Source organism: Lissotriton vulgaris, chromosome 5, assembly GCF_964263255.1.
Source record: "Lissotriton vulgaris chromosome 5, aLisVul1.2, whole genome shotgun sequence".
NCBI classification, from domain to species: domain Eukaryota; kingdom Metazoa; phylum Chordata; class Amphibia; order Caudata; family Salamandridae; genus Lissotriton; species Lissotriton vulgaris.
In genome coordinates, this window is record NC_141693.1 from 2006941043 (window position 1) to 2006960439 (window position 19397).

At 48.2% G+C, this 19397-nt stretch overlaps 1 protein-coding gene across 2 annotated transcripts in view; it reads left to right on the forward strand.

The window, feature by feature from the left end:
• Positions 1–19397, forward strand: part of FIBCD1 (fibrinogen C domain containing 1) — a 953795-nt gene that overhangs the window by 399409 nt on the left and 534989 nt on the right. For both annotated transcript variants that reach the window (XM_086924803.1, XM_086924804.1), the window contains one exon: positions 7459–7935. In XM_086924803.1, coding sequence (XP_086780929.1) covers positions 7459–7935 — 477 coding nt within the window. The remainder of the gene's footprint in view (positions 1–7458; positions 7936–19397) is intronic.

Genomic DNA, 19397 nt, shown 5'->3' on the forward strand with positions numbered 1-19397 from the left:
TTCATGTTCCTCTACTCAGTAAAGGTTTCTTCTTGTAGTCCAAAAGTGATCTAATTTCATGGGAGCAGGGTCCCAATATTCATACCCCAAAATCCTTTGTTCTCTGAGGGGAGAGGGGCCTGTGCCTAGTGCAAACCAGTTCCTGACCACTTTGTTTACCAGACCTCTCCTTTCCTTTCACAGTGCAGAGCAGAAACATAAGAAGCCCCACAGGAGGTGGAGCCAGCATTGTGGAAGGCAAGTACAGTCCTGGAGCACTGTGTTTACAGGAGTCCTTCTCTTCTTTCAGTGTGCAAGGCGAAGACATCAGCTATTTCCCAGGGGGTGGAGCCAGCATTGTGTAAGGCAGGCACAGCCCTATTCAAGGTTCTGGTGCACTCCTCCCTCCCATCTAGATGCAGATCTCTCTATTCACCACTGGGTGACTCGCCTGTCTCCTGGAATTCCCCAGCCCTGTCACTCACCAGACATAGGAATACACAAACTAGCAGAGGCAGCTTTGAATGGTTAGACAAGCAAAGACCTACTTTCTAAAAGTGGTATTTGCAAACACAGAATATTAAAATAAACTTCACTAAAAGGTGTATTTTATTATTCTGAGTTCAGGCATATTAAACTCGAATTTCTACCATGTTCTCTGAGCCTGTTAGGATTATAAAATGTAACAATTCTAACAGCCCATTCTGGCCTATGCAGAACAGGTAGACTTGCAATAGTGAAAAACGAAAATTGCTGTAATTCACTATTAGGACATACCACACACATCAGGGCTTGTCCTACCTTATACTTACAATGCACCCTGCCCTTGGGCCTACTATACGTGACTGATATGAAGAAAAGGGAAGGTTTAGGGACTGGCAAGTGGGTGCACTTGCCCAGACAGCATGACAGTACCAGACTGCACGCAGGCTCTGCAATGGTAGACCTTAGACATATTTTACAATGCTGCTTCTGTTGGTGGCACAACCAGTGCTGCAGGCCCACCAGCAGCATTTGGATTACACGCCCTGGCACACTCAGTGCACTATACTAGGATCTGACAAGTAAACCAAAATAGCCAAACATGGAATCACTAATCCATACATCAATTTACAATAGGGAACACTTGCACTGTGGCACTGAACAGCAGTGGCACAGTGCCCAAAGCATCTAACACCAGCAAAAATACATGAGGCAACAGCAAAAATGGAAGGGAGACCCAAGCCAATGGTGCCAGGTCTAACAGCGAACAGCTCCCGTCTTCTAATCTTAACCAGGCAAACTCGACCACGGCCACCAGACTGGAGCTCTCCCTGGCCATATTTAGGAGGAAGGTCCCGCCGCCACACTACTGTACTGGGTGAGTGCACATCCACACCTAAGCAGATGTGCTGCTTGTGTCAGAGCCTTAGCTGTGCCGCGTCCCGGGGAGCCCCTGGCCGAGTTCCCTCTGGCGTGCATCCCTCCCTCCCATCTGTGCTGCGGGGTCCGCCTACATCTCGTCGGGGTTCCCTGCTTGCCTCCGGGGGTATCTCCACTGTCTGCCAGCTGTGCATCGAAGGACACCCGAGAGCTCCGGTGAGTGGGGCTTAGTGGGGGGCCCAGTGCTGGTGCTCGTTCATTGCATGAGAGGAGAGGAGGGACAGGGCCTGGAAGAAGTGGGGTTTTCTGCTAAGCTGCTCTTGGGATGCCTTTACCTGTTGCAGTTTCTTTCTTTTGCCTTGGTGACTGCTTCCTGTATGCTCTCACAATATTCGGCCATGTTATTCCAAGTTTATTTATGCCCCAATGAAGACTACCGCTCCCAGAATGCACTCCGTTCATTAAACATCATGTATTTCAGTGACATGGAGTTACCTACAAGCAACATCTATCGGCTTCATAGATTTTCCGATATAGGTCATGGCCAATCTATGGCCAAAGGTTCTTCATTCCCTTTTAAGGCGAGCACTCATTTACCAAAAAAAAGTGTCCTCCCGCCGCACCCCTCTTTGTGACATAATCTGCTAAAAAAAATTTAAATGTTTTCAGTGTGTGACAGGAAGGGCGGGCCTGGGAGTAGTGGGGTGTTTTTTAAGTCTCTGGTGGCCTCGTGATGCAGGGTGTTTACCTCAGCCCCCAGTGATGGACCCCCGGGCGCACTGTAGCAAATGAGCTGTCAGCGCCTCGAAGGTGACCCGGATGCTTCTTCACAAGTACGTTTTAAGCTACATTGGCTCTTGGAATTATGCCCAGGGGCTCTGTGTATGTGTGTTTGGCTCTGTGTGTGTGTGTGGCTCTGTGTGTGTTTGTGGCTCTGTGTGTGTGGCTCTGTCTGTGTATGTGTGGGGGCTCTGTGTGTGTGTGTGGCTCTATGTGTGTGTGTGTGTGGCTCTGTGTGTGTGTGTGGCTCTGTGTGTGTGTGTGTCTGTGCGTGTATGTGTGTGGCTCTGTGTGTGTGTGTGTGGCTCTGTGTGTGTGTGGCTCTGTGTGTGTGTGGCTCTGTGTGTATGTGTGTGGCTCTGTGTGTGTGTGTGGCTCTTTGTGTGTGGCTCTGTGTGTGTGGTTCTGTGTGTGTTTGTGGCTCTGTGTGTTTGTGTGTGGCTCTGTGTGTGTGTGTTTGGCTGTGTGTGTGTGTATGTGTGGCTGGGTGTATGTGTGGCTCTGTGTGTGTGTGTGTGGCTCTGTGTGTGTGTGTGGCTCTGTGTGTGTGTGTGGCTCTGTGTATGTGTGTGTGTGGCTATGTGTGTGTGTGTGTGGCTCTGTGTGTGTGTGTGTGTGGCTCTGAGTGTGTGTGTGGCTGTGTGTGTGTGTGTGTGTGTGGGTGCAAATGCAATAGGTCTCAAATTTGCGAGAGTTTAAGCTATTGGCATTGTAAATGACAAAATGCCATTTATCTGTTTTCAAAACCAACACATAAATAAAAATGTTATCATTTACAATGCCAATAGCTTTAACTTTTGCAAAGGCGAGACCGTTGCATTGTAAATGCTTGTTCTTTGTAATGTTGGGTGTATGAATATCAGTGGCATTACAAAGGCTCCCACATCCCCTGCAGTTCATGGGGGTCCTGTGCTCCATGGGACCCCTAAGAACAGAAATTTGGCTTGAGAGCTATAAAGTAAGCCTGAGGGGGCATGCACTTTTCAGGGGGTCCCTCAAGTTTCGTTACGCCATTCATTAATGTTTGGGTATACATGCTTTGAATGGGTGTCTGCGTGTGCTGGGTGTGAATATCTGTATTTGTAAAGGTCACTACTCACCCTTACGGGTCTCAAGACTCTGGGGGCCGTCGTGGAGATTAAGTGAGCTATTGTCCGGAGTTACACAGTGCTGAGCTGAGCTGCCGCCGGGGATCGAACTGTGAACCCTGTGCACCGAAGTCAGCTGCCCTGGCCGCTGCACCACACCTCTCCACTGTGTCGAAGAGTGTGTGCATGTGTGTCCACCCCCCCTGCACATTAAGTAACCTCTTGTCCCAACCTCAGATTACGAAGTCAGTCCTAATTCCAGTCCCACTCCCAGCATAGTTTAAACAATGTCAAGAACATTTTACAACTCCAATCAAGCACCACACAATAAAAGCATAATTCACGACAATGCACTCACCAGCTCTAATACCTCCAGCAGATTCAAACTACAGCAACAAACCCACTATTAAATGCAGTGTTGAAGAGTACAGTAGTGTATCCCATGTTCACTACATATGTGTCTGAACAGCATGCCAGGTTGGGACAGGGCATGGAGCTTAAGAGATCAGACATGCTTGGAATTATTCTAAACTCTGCGTCCTATTGGAAGAAATGCTGCTTCGAGACCAAACTGTGTCTGTGAATTCACTGCTGCTGTGAGAATAGGGGGCATATTACCAAGGGGGGCGATAGGCAATTATCACTGATTTAGCGGCCGTTTTCGGCCGCTAAGCGGCGATAATTCTATCGCCCTATTAGCAAGCTGTAGCTAACTGATGTTAGCGACAGCTTTTAGGCGATAGCGAGTGGTTTGGGGCCCGCTTTGCATGTCAGCGATGTTTATCGCTAATGACATGCAAAGTGGGCATACCCAACCAGTTATCGACTGAAAGCAGTCGCTAACGTCGCTATCACCTATTAGCAAGGCAGGCGTTGCGTTGGAAATATTTGCGCTAAGCGCGAATATCTCCAAATACTAACACCTGCCCAGACCAGTTCTTAGCCATGTTATCCAATGGGGGGTGGATAACATGGCTAGGAGCATTTTGTCGCTAATGCGTGAATATCGCTGTATTCTCACCGATATTCTCGCATTTCGCCGCTATCGCTGGATATTTTAGCACAATGGAGAAAAACGTTGCTAATAGCATGTTTTCTCCGCTAACATATCTAGCGATAGGCAGCGATAAAAAAAATCGTCGCTAAGCCTGTTTAGCTATAAATATCGCTACTTGTTGGTAATATGCCCCAGTGTTCGTGTGTTCACTACTGCTCTGAGAAATGAGTCTGTGAAATAACTGCTGCTCTGAGAAGAGGGTCTGTGAAATCACTGCTGCTGCGAAAACAGTGTCTGTGTATTCACTGGTGCTGCTGACAAGGTGTCAAAGCCCCATTTAGAAGGATTAGTGGTGGATTAGTAGAGGGAAATCTAAGTTGGTAATATGAGATGTGACATGTGGGTCTGTAGGTTTGATTGCATAGTATAAAGGTGGCATAGAAGAGGGAAGATTCTAGAAAGGGCTAGAAGGGAGGTCGCAGTAGTAAGATGAGGTTTGGGATGAATTAAAGGGGGGCAGAGGCGGGAGGAGGCCGGGAAGTGCAATCTGGGAGCCCCGAACAGTCGATTGAGGTTTGGGGTGAGACAAGGAGGGACAGAAGAGGGAAGAGCCTAGAAAGGGTCATTGGGAGATCCGAGCAGTAAGATGAGGTTTGTGGTGAGTCAGAGAGTGGAGGTAGAGGATATATTGAGAGAGGAACAGGGTGAGACATAAATAGCGCCTTGGAGGGAGTTGAAGGTAGGAGTGCAGTAATAAATAGATACATAACTGCATAGAAAGGGTGCACATGTGCAAGGAAAATAATGAGTTACGAGCCACTTGATGATGCTTCACCATCTGAGCAAGACTTTCAACTTTTGAAAGCGTGAATATTGTTCTGAACTGCTGACAGTGAACTACACTCAAGAAAAACTTCTATCACACCTGCGTGATTACCATAGCAGGGCAGGAGGACCCGAAGAATGCAGGCGGGCAGAATGCAAGCGCCTCTTTTTCGACCACTTGCGTTATTGCCAGTAGAGGTGGCCGTACACGAAAGTGGGGTGGGGGTTGGACAGACATAAACATACCTTTCCATTCACTACCCCTGCCACTACCTCCGACGCCCGCCTCGGTGCTCTCCCAGCAGTCTCTGGGAAAGCAGGCTCCCTACCCAATCCAGACACTGCTCTCATGATATCAGAGCACCGTGAGGATTGGTCTGAGCGGTCTGCTCTGTCGCTCATACCGTCCCTGACAGCCTGCAGCTTTTCACCAACCCGGCTGTGAACACAGCTGTGCTGGAGAAATAGAAATGCGCATGTCTGTTAGGCCAGCCAAGAACAGCCGGCCAAACTTACATGCGCACTTCTAAGTACCCAGGGCTCCTCCTGGCCGCGCCCCGCAATACACGCATGCATAAGGAGGTCCAGAAAAATAAAATGATGTTTTATTATAATTTTATTTTTCTGTGATTGACGACTGGGGCGACGCATCCCCGCTATTACGTTGGAGCCGCCCCTGGTTATTGCGCTGTTTGTGGGGGGATGGGAGGTGTGTGTGTGTGTGGGGGGGGGGGGTAAATTGTGTCCTCGTCTCTAAAAGGTTAAACTTGCCAAGTGTCCAGGATGGCACCGAACTCCCTGTGCAGTGATTTTATTTATTTGTTCTATTTGAGCTACACATAACTTTTGTTGAAATAGTGTGACACATGGTGGACGTTGGGCAAGTGCGAGGCACGCGCCACTTTGGCAGCACATCGAGTGCTTCGAGGGGCCAGCCCTCGAGTCCTCGCTGAGAGCCTCTGGGCATCCACTGCTCCTCTTCTGTGGGCTCAAGGGAGGGAGGGAGGCTCTTCCTCTTCCCTTTGCACCCCTCTAACCTCCCTCCCCCCCCCCCTCCGCACCCTCCCACCCCCAGTCAAACCATCTCTTCTGATGCCAAAAATAGTTCAGATGAGAGGCGCGGTGCGAATGTGCGCTCAGGGAGAGTCATACACTTGTGTTAGCGCCCCCACATTTGGGCGGGATAAACAGCCTTATTTTAGGGAGTAAAAGGGCGAGTAGTCTTGTCATCAGGGGCCCAGCATGCATGCAGACAACAAACACTTATACATGTAAAGAAAAATGTCTGAGCAAAAAGAAATGCTTATGATTAAAAACACAAATATATAAACGCATGTGGAATGTGCATGAAAACATGTTTGAATAAAAATGAATGTGCGTGAATAAAAATAAAAAGATGAATACAAATTAAATGATGAATAAAAAATGCAAAATCGTATGAAAAAGGTTTGAATATAAATGTTTATTATAAAAAATACATAAATATATAAAAGCATGTGGAATGTGCATGAATACAATAAAAGTGTTTGAATAAAAATAAATATGTGTAAATGAGTGAAACACACAAAAGTTGATTGGAGCAACGCTTGCAATAAGTCCAACCATTGGCAATCGCTCAGGGTGGCACCCCATCATTCCTTTACCCAGCATGCCACCTTGTTTGGACCCAGCTATATGCAAATCAGTCGTGACCCTGCTCCAATAGGAACAGTCCAGTCCGAATTGCCAAGCCAGGTCCTCACCAAACTAGAACACAGGCATCCTAGGACCGGTTTCGTCCTGATAAGGTCTCATCAACCGGGTACAGCTTGGTTCCAGTGACACAGAGGGCACGGAACACACTAATGGGCATACCCATGCCACTTAGGGCGGTACAGGAAATCCACAAAAGGTGATGGGAGGAATGCTTGCAATTTGTCTAACCACTGGAAATCCCTCGAGGAGACATATTATCCTAACCGATGTACCGCCCTAAGTGGCATGGGTGTGCCCTGAAGTGTCCTGTGCTCACGGTGTCACTGCAACCAAGCATTTCAGTTCAGGGAGGACCTGACTGGGCAGTTCGGGCTGGACGGTTCCCATGAGGCACAGGGACAAACCTGATTTGCATATGGCTGGGTCCAAGCTGGGGTGGCCTCGTGAGCAAAAGAGGATGGTTTGGAATGCTACCTGGAGCTATTGCCAGTGGTCAGACTTTTTGCAAGCAGCCTCTCATCACCTCTTGTGCGTTTCATGAATAAAAATAAACACATGAATAAAAATATATATGCAAAATCATGTTAAATGTGTGTGAATAAAAATAAATGTGTTTAACAAAAATTGAATGTTGATGAATAAAACATATAGATGCACACAGATGACCCCTGCTGCATGGGTAGTAAAAGAGGTCACTCCTAGCTTCTGACCCACACCTCTTTCTCTCCCCAGCGGATGAACTGCGGGTACATCCTTTGCACTGTGCTCCTGTCCGTGGCCATCCTGCTCGCCATCGCCGTGACTGGCGCCATCCTCTTCATGAACCACTACCACGCGCCGGTGACGGACTCTCCACCAGTCATCAGCACGAACCCCGACGACCCTGCAGCCCTGGTGACCATCGACAAGGGCGACAACTCCCACATCCGCATCTATATTGACCCTAACTGTCCTGAGCAATCCAGCGGCTTTGCACGCCTTGAAGGTCTGCTGTCCTCAGCGCTGCGGGCACTGGCGGACCAGGAGTCTGAGCTGCGGGCAGCCCGTGGGCAGGCAGGGGCACAACTGCTGGCCTTTGGATCTGATGTGGGCAAGGTGCTTGCACTAGCTGCCCAGTTGAAGGCCGACGGAGAGGTGCTGCGACGAGGGCACAGCGCCCTGGCACAGGAGCTGGGCACCCTGCAGAGTGAGCAGGGGCGGCTGATACAGGTAACACACTTCATTGTCGCCTTCCGACTGGCATGGTTAGGTAAGGATAGGTTAGGCTATGGGTGATGGACTAGGTTAGGGTAGGCCAGAGATCTGCAAACTTTTGTTGCTGTGACCCCCTCGTTAGGTGTAAGGACCCCCTTCTGACAAAAAATTCTAGAATCTGGTACTCCTCATCATGGACAACTATCGACAACCATAAACGCCCCAGATTCCCAGAGCAAATCATTTTTACGGTGGGGAAATAATATTAAACCGTGTTTAGCAAACCAAAGGTCAGTGAGTGTGGGGGTGTAGTTAAAGGTGTAGCTAAAAACAAAGGGCCTCATTTGCGAGAATTTGGCAAAGGGCAGCGCTGCAAGTCTTCCCGCTTCCCCTAATCCAATGTGAGGAAGGCTGGGATGCACCGTATTGATGAAGTACGGCGCATTCCTGTCCTTTCCCCTTGCGTTTGTGCGCGAATTGCTGCATAGTACCAACATAGGCAGGATTGTTTTTGTAGAGGAAGGGCCACTTTCTTTCACAAAAATGTTCAAGAGAGATGTGTTTCTCTTTCAAGAGAGATGTGTTTCTCTTTCTATGTGAGCTGCAGAATGCAGCAGACATGGAAAGAGGAAAGAACGAGGAGAAATTAAAACATTTCTCCTCGGTATACCTCCGCTGGGGAGGCATCTGTTTTTGGACCTGCCAGAGGTTTACTCGATTTTGTAAATATGGGGCCGCATCACAATCCCACGCAGCGCCCATGGAACCCCTACTTGATGCGGAATAAGGCAACGCAGTGACTTGCGCTGCTATGTCTTACCAGGCAAAGCCATGCCGGGTGACTTTGCCTCGCTCATAGGTACGGTTGAGACACTTGCGCCACCGGAGCATTAAAAACAGTGATGCTCTGGCGGCGTTAGCCTCTCATAAATAAGCCCAAAATATTCTGTAAGTTTTTAAGGGCTTTCACCATCAGGTATCCGCATATCAAATAAGGTGCAGTGTAATGAAAAATGTATTTTAAAAGTTGTTACTCAGTGTGAAATGCACTTGAGTACATTAGGAAGCCTCTATTAGTTAATGCACGGCAGAGGTCTGTACGTAACCAGAGAGCCACGGAAGGAAATCTTGATTGGTGCAGTGGAGATTGAACACTGACGAGTATTTTTATTGCTACGAGGTCACAGCCTATGACGGAAAGCACTGTGAATATGTACGTAATTATTTTACGCTTGCATTGCACACATTGTAAGATAGAGTGCTGCTAAACGTGTAAATAGTTTTATGATGAAATAGTGTTCCCAAAATGTAGATTTTAGTAATACCAGACCATATGTAATGCAATTTGTTTTTACATAACTGTGCCTTTGACGCCTCTTTAGGGGAACTGAGGGCTGTGTAAATGCAGTTTCAATTTAAAGCAAGCATCTCACAGCCCAGTTGTTAACTCTTGGCACTACCACTCACAAAACCAAATCTTTGTCATCACAAAGCTTGCAGTGATTGCATCAATTAAAGCCAGAACCAGCTCCCAAGCACCCTTTACACTTTCAGTTTGACTGATAGGTACATTTGCATTTCATTCAGGCAAGCAGGCACCCGGACACTAAAGCTTTTCACAGCACAAGGCACTCAATGGATGAAATTCAGCTGATAACAATCTAAATTAGCCCTCCTAGGATGACTTTTTCCAAAAGGAAAGCATTTATTTTGGATTGCAGGCACAAGTGAATCTGTGGAATGTGTGACCTCCTTCCCAGAGCTCCAAGGCCCCCTGGGGGTCGCGCCCCACACAGGGCCGGACTGGGAACCAAAACCGGCCCTGGCAAATTGCTGTGCCGCCCCCCCCCCCCCCCCCCCGGGGGGGGTTGTGGGTGCCGCCGAGCTCTTTGCCAGGGCCGGTTTTCGGCCGATTTTGTTAAAGGGCTGATTTTGCAGCTATGCTGCAAAAACGGCCCTGTAACAAACACGGCCCCCAGCGGCCTCAAATCGCCCCCCCACCCGTGCGGCGCACCGGGGGATTGCCCGGTGCCCGCTATGGCCAGTCCGGCCCTGGCCCCACATATTGAAGACCTCTGGGTTGGGCTATGGGTGATGGACTAGGTTAGGTTAGGTTTGGGGTGATGGACTAAGTTAGGTTAGGGGTGGTAGACTAGGTTAGGTTAGTTATGAAATAGGTAATAGGTTAGGAAGTGGATGGTGGACTGACTTAGGTTAGGTTAGGGGTAATGGAATAGGTTAGGTTAGATTAAATAATGGGTGATGTGTTAGGTTAGTTTAGGTTATGGGTGATGGGTGATGGGTGATGGTCTAGGTCAGTATACTTTAGGTGTGATGGGCTAGCATAGGTTAAGAAATAGGCAGTAGATGATAGGTTAGGTTAGTTCTGTAATAGGTGATAGGTAATGTTAGGTAATTGGGGTGGACTAGCTTAGGTTTGGTGTGATAGAATAAGTTATGTTGGGTAACAGTAGATGGGTTAGGTTAGTTAGGTTATGGGTGCTGGACTAGGTTACGTTAGATAGGGGCTAAAAGTTATGTTAGATAGTGGCTAATATGTGACCGGTTAGGTTAGGTTTAGGTTAGGCTAGGTTAGATTAGGTTAGGTCAGCGGTTCCCAATCTGTGCGCCGCGGCACCCAGGTGCGCCATCAAAAGTAGCCAGGGGCGCCGCAAACAGTTTGGGAACCACTGACTGATACACAATAAAAGTAATACTTGCGGTGAGGGGCAGGATGCTTCAGACACTGATTTGTGTTCGGTGGCAGTTTTGTTTATTGATTCTTTCAGTAATGCAGTTCAGGAGCTGGGAAACTGGAGTTCAGGAGAAAGTTAAGAAATTCCAGATGGAAACGTGTAAGCACTGCAGCAGGTGATTAGGAGTTCAGGTTTAGCCATTCAAGGGAGGAGGATGGGGCCTACGTGGGGCACACAAGGTCAGCAAGTTGGTAGACAGGGCTGCCAGGATTTAGAGGTGTTACTTAAGAACAGTGTTTAATGTGTAAAACATTAAGTCCTGGTGCTCAAAAACGGCATTAGTGGCGCCCTCGATTTTACCATTGTATATGTACTGGGAGCTATCACCAACACCTAAAAGCTGCAATATCTAAGCAGATAAAATTTGCGCCCAGCTCACACGCACGACCATTACTGTTTTGTGCCCATTTGTATTCTATCACCGAGGCAGGCGACAGGAATGCACATTTGTTAACTTATGCGAGAGAAGCCTGTGAAATATGAATGTGCACTTGTGAAAACTAGAGTGGACATCCTCTGCACTATAAGTTCACTATGATGTCAAACTTGATCACTGACTGCAGTGACAAGACAGCAGGAGCGTGTAGTTTGACACAGCTTCAGTATCAGGAATCTTCTCTTAGTAGGGACGTGGGAGGAATCTCAACTGTACACTGCGGAGTGGAGGCCTGTGGGGTTATAAGAGGCACCTCACATCGCCTCAGACAGGTAAAACTAGGCCCTGTGCAGACAATGGGAAGCAGAAGGGGCACACTTCAGTTGCACGAGGGGGCCATACGCTGGCGCGTTCATGCAGCCAGGCCTCTCTGTGCCAGCAGGCAGTCACGCGCAGCCACCAGTCTGATGAAACCCCCCACCTGCTCCTAGTAACCGTCATCCGACTGGGAGCCAGTACTGGAACACATGCAGCAGCTGGCACCGGGGTGATGCTGAGCTTGCTGGAGTGAGTAGAAAAAAATGCATCGTTCCGGCCCTATAAATTAAGTGCCGGTGCTGAGCACCGGAAACCAGTAGCACAAAGTAAGCACTGCTTAAGGAAATAAAATGTCCTGTGGCCCTCAAAGCGAAACGAAACATTTGCAGTCAACCTGCTTTTACACACAACGCACCTTGAAAAATAATGATTCACAGCGCCGGGGAGCCCTCTCTCGTGCAGCAGCTACACCTAGCGAACATGCAAAAGGTGCCAATGAGAATAGGTTTTTTCATCCCTCGCCCATCTCCCCACATTTGGTTCCCAAGAGTGATATCATTATAATACCTTTGTCGGCTTCATCCCAATTATTTTCAGGGAGAAAAATAGAAGACTCGGTTTACATCCACCCACCGCCCAAAGAAAGTAACATATTGGGGAGCCGCAGCCAACGGCCAATAAGGCAAGGGAGCCGTGGGTTGAAAAAGTTTGGGAACCACTGGGTTAGGTTATTAGATTAGTTTAGCTTATTTTATGTTATGTTAGTTTCAGTTAGAGACACAGAGAGAGAGATAAAGTTTATTGGGATAAATGTCCATAAAATATGATCAGACAAATACAACAGAATACCAACCATAAAACCACAACTCCGTAAAATCAAGCCATATATTCTTAAAATACGACAAATTAAATCTGCGTTCCCTACCTATCATTTATAATGCAGAGTAAAAAGCATGCTAGACCAATGGCTACATGAAAGACGTTTATATTTGTCAGTAAGTCAATGCCAGGTCTTCTATTTAGTAAAAAAGGGGTTCAAAAACTTAATACGGGCAGAGTTAAAATGCACACAGTCTATCACAATATGGCATATAGACCCCTTCATCCTTACGGGGTAGGGGCACACCCCATTGTGTGCTAGTCAACTTTTACACCATTCTTGATGAGAGAATATCGGATTGCAGCCAAGCTCGACTTTAAACGATTTTGCACTATAACTGTGACCTGGCTAGGCCCGGGCAGAGTTCCGATACGCTGAACACCGCAGAGTGACCAAAAAACTCTGCCACACTATGCAAAGTTCCACAAGCAGCGCAGTGCATTAGATCTCACTGTTCATGTTGATTTTCCCGCTTTGCAATATTAGCTTGAGTAGCACCATGAGCAGTGCAAGAGGTCGCTGCTTCTTTCTGCTGCTCGAGTAGATGTTCTACTCGATCGGCAGCTTCCTCAATGCAAACGGAACGTTTCTCAACGCGAGCAGTAGCGGCCATCCGTGACAGCGCGCATTGAGAAATGTCGCCAATCGGTGGTATGGTGTGAGATTGTCCTTGCTCATAAACTTAATGTTGGCGAGCACAAGCGAGGGAAAAACCCGTCTTCGCAGAGCAGAGTTTGTCAGAACTCCACGTGCTGTGTGGTGCATGGAGTGGGAAATACTATGCAAGCTCCACGGGCGGAGCAGAATTTCACACTTAGGCCTAGATCGGGCAAACTAAAAACATAGGGGAAAAGGTCACCTTGCCCTAAAGTTTTATATGCAAGACTGATGGAAGGTAACTTAGATCAATAGGTATCATTGTGACCAGCAGAGACGTGGAGTACAGAGTCCTTCAATGATAGGTTAGGTCAGACGCGGTTATTTATAGAAGATCAGGTTATATTGGGTGAGTGGTTATGTTAGGTGAATGGTTAGGTACGGTTATTTGTGTTAAATCAGGTAATATCAGGTGAGTGTTTACGGTTGGTGAATGGTTAGGTTAGGTTATTTATGTGAGATCAGGTTATATTGGGTGAGTGGTTATGTGATGTGAATGGTTAAGTTAGATTATTTTTATGAGGTCAGGTAATATTGGGTAAGGGGTTATATTAAGTGAATGGTTACGTTAGGTTATTTATGCAAGATTAGGTTATATCCAGTAAGTGTTACGTTAGGATAATGGTTAGGTTGGGTGATTTATGTGAGATCAGGTTATATTGGGTGAGTGGTTATGTTAGGTGAATGGTTAGGTATGGTTAGGATAGGGTATTTATGTGAGATCAGGTTATACTGGGTGAGTGGTTATGTTAGGTGAATGGTTAGGTATGGTTAGGTTAGGGTATTTATGTGAGATCAGGTTATATTGGGTGAGTGGTTATGTTAGGTGAATGGTTAGGTATGGTTAGGTTAGGGTATTTGTGTGAGATCAGGTTATACTGGGTGAGTGGTTATGTTAGGTGAATGGTTAGGTTAGGTTATGTGTGGCAAATCAGATTATATCGGGTGAGTGGTTACATTAGGTGAATGGTTAGGTTATTTATGTGAGATCAGGTTATATTGGGTGAGTGGTTATGTTACATGAATGGTTAGGTTGGATTATGTTTTGTGAGATCAGGTTAAATATTGGGTGAGTGTTATGTTAGGTGAATGGTTAGGTTAGGTTACCTTATTTATGCAAGATCAGGGTATATCAGGTTAGTGTTACGTTAGGTTAATGGTTAGGGTAGGTTATTTATGTGAGATCAGGTTATGTTGGGTGAGTGGTTATGTTACGTGAATGGTTAGGTTAGATTATTTTTTGTGCGATCAGGTTATATTGGGTAAGGGGCTATGTTAGGTAAATGGTTTGAGTAGGTTATTTATGCAAGATCAGGTTATTTTGGGTGAGGGGTTAGGTTACGTGAATGGTTAGGTTAGATTATTTTTCGTAAGATCAGGTTATATCGGGTGACGTATGTTAGGTGAATGGTTAGGTTAGGTTATTTATGCGAGATCAGGTTATTTTGGGTGAGTGGTTAGATTAGGGTATGGTTAGGTAAGGTATGTGAGCTCAGGTTATGTGAGTGAGTGGTTAAGTTGGGTGAATAGTTAGGTTAGGTTAACTGTGGTTAGCTTTAGTTAAGTTAGGTTCCATCAAGTCCCATCAAGGTTTGTCTCTTGTGACCCTGCATCTGACTCTTGTGTACTCTTGCAGTGTTATCCTTCCTTGACTTTTAATATTAATATATTAAGTTAAAGGTAGCTTTACTTCTCACAAAAGGCCCTTTTCAAACAATGCAGGCTACCCCTAATTCCAAGATTGATGCTCAGGCTCCAACAGAGAATGCTGCTGATGGACAGAGTGGGAATGCTGCTGGAGGACAGTGTGAGAATGCTGCTGATGGATAAAGTGGAAATTCTGCTGATGGACAGAGTGGGAATGCTGCTGACAGACAGAGTGAGACTGCTGCTGAGGGACAGAGCGAGAATGCTGCTTATGAACAGATGCTACTGGACAGAGTTAAAAGGCAGCTGATGGACATTGTGAGAGTGCTGACGATGGACAGAGTGAGAATCCAGCTGACAGAGAGAGTAGGAATGCTGCTGACAGACAGAGTGAGGACAGTGTGAGAATCCTGCTGGAAGACAAATGCTGGTGTACAGAGTGAGATACAGCTGATGGACAGAGTGAGAAGGCTGCTGATGGACAGAGTGAGAATGCTGCTGATGAACAGTATGAAAATGCTGTTGATGGACAGAGCAAGAATGCTGCTGATGGACAGAGTGAGAATGCAGCTGGTGGACAGAGTGGGAATGCCGCTGAAGGACAGAGGGGGGATTCTGCTGATGGACAGATCGAGAATACAGCTGATGGACAGAGAAAGAAAACTGCTGATAGACAGAGTGGGAATGCTGCTGGGGGACAGAGTGAGAATGCTGCTGATGGACAGTTTGAGAATACTACTGATGATGAACAGAGCAAGAACGCTGCTGAGGAACAGTATGAGAATGCCAGGATGGACTGAGCAAGAACGCTGCTGATGAACAGTATGAGAATGTTACGGATGGACTGAGCAAGAATGCTGCTGATGGACAGAGTGAGAATGCTGCTGATGGATTTAGCAAGAATGCTGTTGATGGACAGAGTGAGAATGCAGCTGGTGGACAGAGTTGGAATGCTGCTGATGGACAGAGTGGGAATGCCGCTGAAGGACAGAGTGAAAATGCAGCTGATGGACAGAGAAAGAAAGCTGCTGGTGGACAGTGTGAGAATGCTGCTGATGTACAGAGTGGGATTGGTGCTGGTGGACAGTGTGAGAATGCTGTTGATGGACGGAGTTGAAATGCTGCTGATGGACAGGGTGAGAATGCTGATGATGGACAGAGTTAGAATGCTGCTGATGGGCAGAGTGAGAATGCTGCTGGTGGACAGAGAGGGAATGCTGCTGATGGTCAGAGTGAGAATGCTGCTGATGGACAGTGTTGGAATGCTGCTGATGGTCAGAGTGAGAATGCTGCTGATGGACAGAGTTGGAATCCTGCTGATGGACAGAGTTGGAATGCTGCTGGTGGACAGAGAGGGAATGCTGCTGATGGACAGAGTGAGAATGCTGCTGATGGACAGAGTTAGAATGCTGCTGATGGGCAGAGTGAGAATGCTGCTGGTGGACATAGAGGGAATGCTGCTGATGGATAGAGAGGGAATGCTGCTGATGGTCAGAGTGAGAATGCTGCTGATGGACAGAGTTGGAATGCTGCTGATGGTCAGAGTGAGAATGCTGCTGATGGACAGAGTTGGAATCCTGCTGATGGACAGAGTGAGGATGCTGCTGATGGACAGAGTTGGAATGCTGCTGATGGTCAGAGTGAGAATACTGCTGATGGACAGAGAGGGAATGCTGCTGATGGACAGAGTTGGAATGCTGCTGGTGGACAGAGTGAGAATGCTGCTGATGGAAAGAGTTGGAATGCTGCTGATGGTCAGAGTGAGAATGCTGCTGATCGACAGAGTTGGAATTCTGCTGATGGTCAGAGTGAGAATGCTGCTGGTGGACAGAGTTGGAATTCTGCTGATGGTCAGAGTGAGAATGCAGCTGGTGGACAGAGTTGGAATATTGCCGATGGACAGAGTAAGAATGCTGCTGATGGACAGAGTTGGAATGCTGCTGGTGGACAGAGAGGGAATGCTGCTGATGGACAGAGTGAGAATGCTGCTGATGGACAGAGTTAGAATGCTGCTGGTGGACAGAGTTGGAATATTGCCGATGGACAGAGTAAGAATGCTGCTGATGGACAGAGTTGGAATGCTGCTGATGGACAGAGTTGGAATGCTGCTGGTGGACAGAGAGGGAATGCTGCTGATGGACAGAGTGAGAATGCTGCTGATGGACAAAGTTGGAATGCTGCTGGTGGACAGAGAGGGAATGCTGCTGATGGACAGAGTTAGAATGCTGTTGATGGACAGAGTTGGAATGCTGCTGGTGGACAGAGTGAAACTGCTGCTGATGGTCAGAGTGAGAATGCTGCTGGTGGACAGAGTTGGATTGCTGCTGATGGACAGAGTGAAAATGCTGCTGGTGGACAGAGTTGGAATGCTGTTGATGGACAGAGTTGGAATACTGCTGGTGACAGAGAGGGAATGCTGCTGGTGGACAGAGTGAAACTGCTGCTGATGGTCAGAGTGAGAATGCTGCTGGTGGACAGAGTTGGATTGCTGCTGATGGACAGAGTGAGTGCCCCCACCAGTCTCATCCACAGAATGCCGTGGATGACCTGCAGTTGCAGAGACGTGCACAGAGCCTGCCCGCGGCCACGCGCTCTGTGTCCCCGGGGCTCCGTAGGGACCCCTCCTGTCCACATGATGGACGGTGATGCGCGCACGAGGCTGGAGCCCTCGCCCCCTCCTGGGCTCGGAGGGGCAGTGATCCTGCCCCCGCCTCAATTAGCAGAAGGCCTCGCGGATTACGTGCCTGCTGCGGGGATGAGTGTGGGTCACGGGTTCAAGTCCCACTGGGCCCCGCTGAGCCACCCGAGGTCGATGCACCGAATACAGCTCTCTGGTGTAATAAACGCCTCTTTATCAGCACTTTGAGGCCTGCTGAGCTGGCGAGGCGTGAAGCGCGCTTATTTCAGCAATAAATCACGACTTCCGTCGCTGCTGGCAACAGTGTTTGTGTGACTTAATGTTTCATAAGGGGGGTCCTTGCCGGATGATCGCCCCCAGCAGGCAGGGCGGAGAGGTGCAGGGCGAGGGTCACAGGCCAGAGAGTCGAATGACAACACCTGCCCCAGCATTACTCTCCCCACACGATAGCTTACTTCTCTTCCCTTCTCAGCCCTATTTTAGAATTGTGTCCTAACGACAAGGTAGCTTACTTCTCTCCCCTCCACCCGCACCATATGTTACTTTTCATCTCTCCCCAGCCATTCTCCAGTATTATTGTGTCCTACCCGCACCATATGTTACTTAACTTCTCTCCCCAGCCATTCTCTAGTCTTATTGTGTTCTACCTGCACCATATGTTACTTAACTTCTCTCCCCAGCCATTCTCTAGTCTTATTGTGTCTTACCCGCAATATATGTTACTTTTCTTCTCTTCCCTAACAGTCATACTCTGGTATTGTGTTTTACCTGCACCATATGGTACTTTTCTTCTCTCCCCCCAGCCATACTTGGATGTATGTTGTTACTACGCATGCTTTTACAACGCATGCCTTTACCACGCAGGTTTTACAACACAAGTCGTTACAATGACTTGCGTTGGGGGGCGCTGGATAGTGAATAGTTTAATTTACTATTCCAACTCCAGTCCCCGTGGATAGTAGGGAAGGCTTTGGATAGTAAATTAAACTATTCCCTATCCTACAGCGCCCCCCAGTGCAAGTCGTTGTAACGATTTGCGTTGTAAAAGTTGCGTGGTAAAGGTACTGCATGGTAAAAGTTGCGTTGTAAACGCTGTTCCCCGTCATACTTTAGTATTTTGTTCTACCCACAATATATGTTACTTTTCTTCTCTTCCCTCCCAGCCATACTTTAGTATTTTGTCCTACCCACACCATATGTTACTTTTCATCTCTCCCTAGCCATGCTATAGTATTGTGTTCTACCCGCACCATATGTTACTTTTCATCTCTCCCTAGCCATGCTATAGTATTGTGTTCTACCCACAACATATGTTACTTTTCTTCTCTTCCTTCCCAGCCATACTTTAGTATTGTGTTCTACCCACAATATAAGTAACTGTTTTTTGTATTTTAGCGTGTTTTCTCTCCTTCCTTGTTGTCCGCCTACCGCGCCGCCCCCCGCCCTCCCTTCCCACCACCGCCGCTTGTCCCCGCCCCTTTTGTCTTCTGTAACCCTCCCCGCTCCCGCCTCCCAGCTGCCCCGCCCACCCGCGCACTTCGCCTTAAATGGCGACCGTGCGAACGCGCAGCGGTCACGCGCAGCGGGCGCGCCGATTGTGCGCCGAAGGCGCGCCAAAGGTAAGCCCGTCTGCGCCCGTCCGCGACCGATTCGCGACCAGCGCCAGGACCCCTGGCCCCCGAAGAGCCCGACCGACCCGCCTGACGTACTCAGCCGCCACCCTCATCGCTCTCAACACCGGCCGACTCCCAGAATGCCACCAAGCCACTCCAAGACGCACCCACGGACCGTTCAGCTGCCACGCCTGCAAGTTCTCCTGCATCCGGACCAGCCCCGCACCAGCACCCGCCAAGTCGAACTCCAGCAGCACCCACCTCAAGTGCATCCTCCTCAACACCCGCTCCGTCCACAGACACGCCATCGAACTCTGGAACCTTCTAGACGCCACAGCCCCTGACGTTGCCTTCCTCACGGAGACCTGGATGAACGCCTCATCAGCTCCCGACATCGCCATCGCTATCCCAGAGGGCTACAAGATCGTCCGGAGGGACCGAAACGCCAACCAGATGGGAGGAGGCATCGCCATCATCCACAGGAACACCATCCGCCTCACGACCAGCACCGACAACACCCTGACCAGCGCCGAACACCTGCATTTCCAGATCCACACCAACCCGAACACCACCCTCAGAGGCACCCTGATCT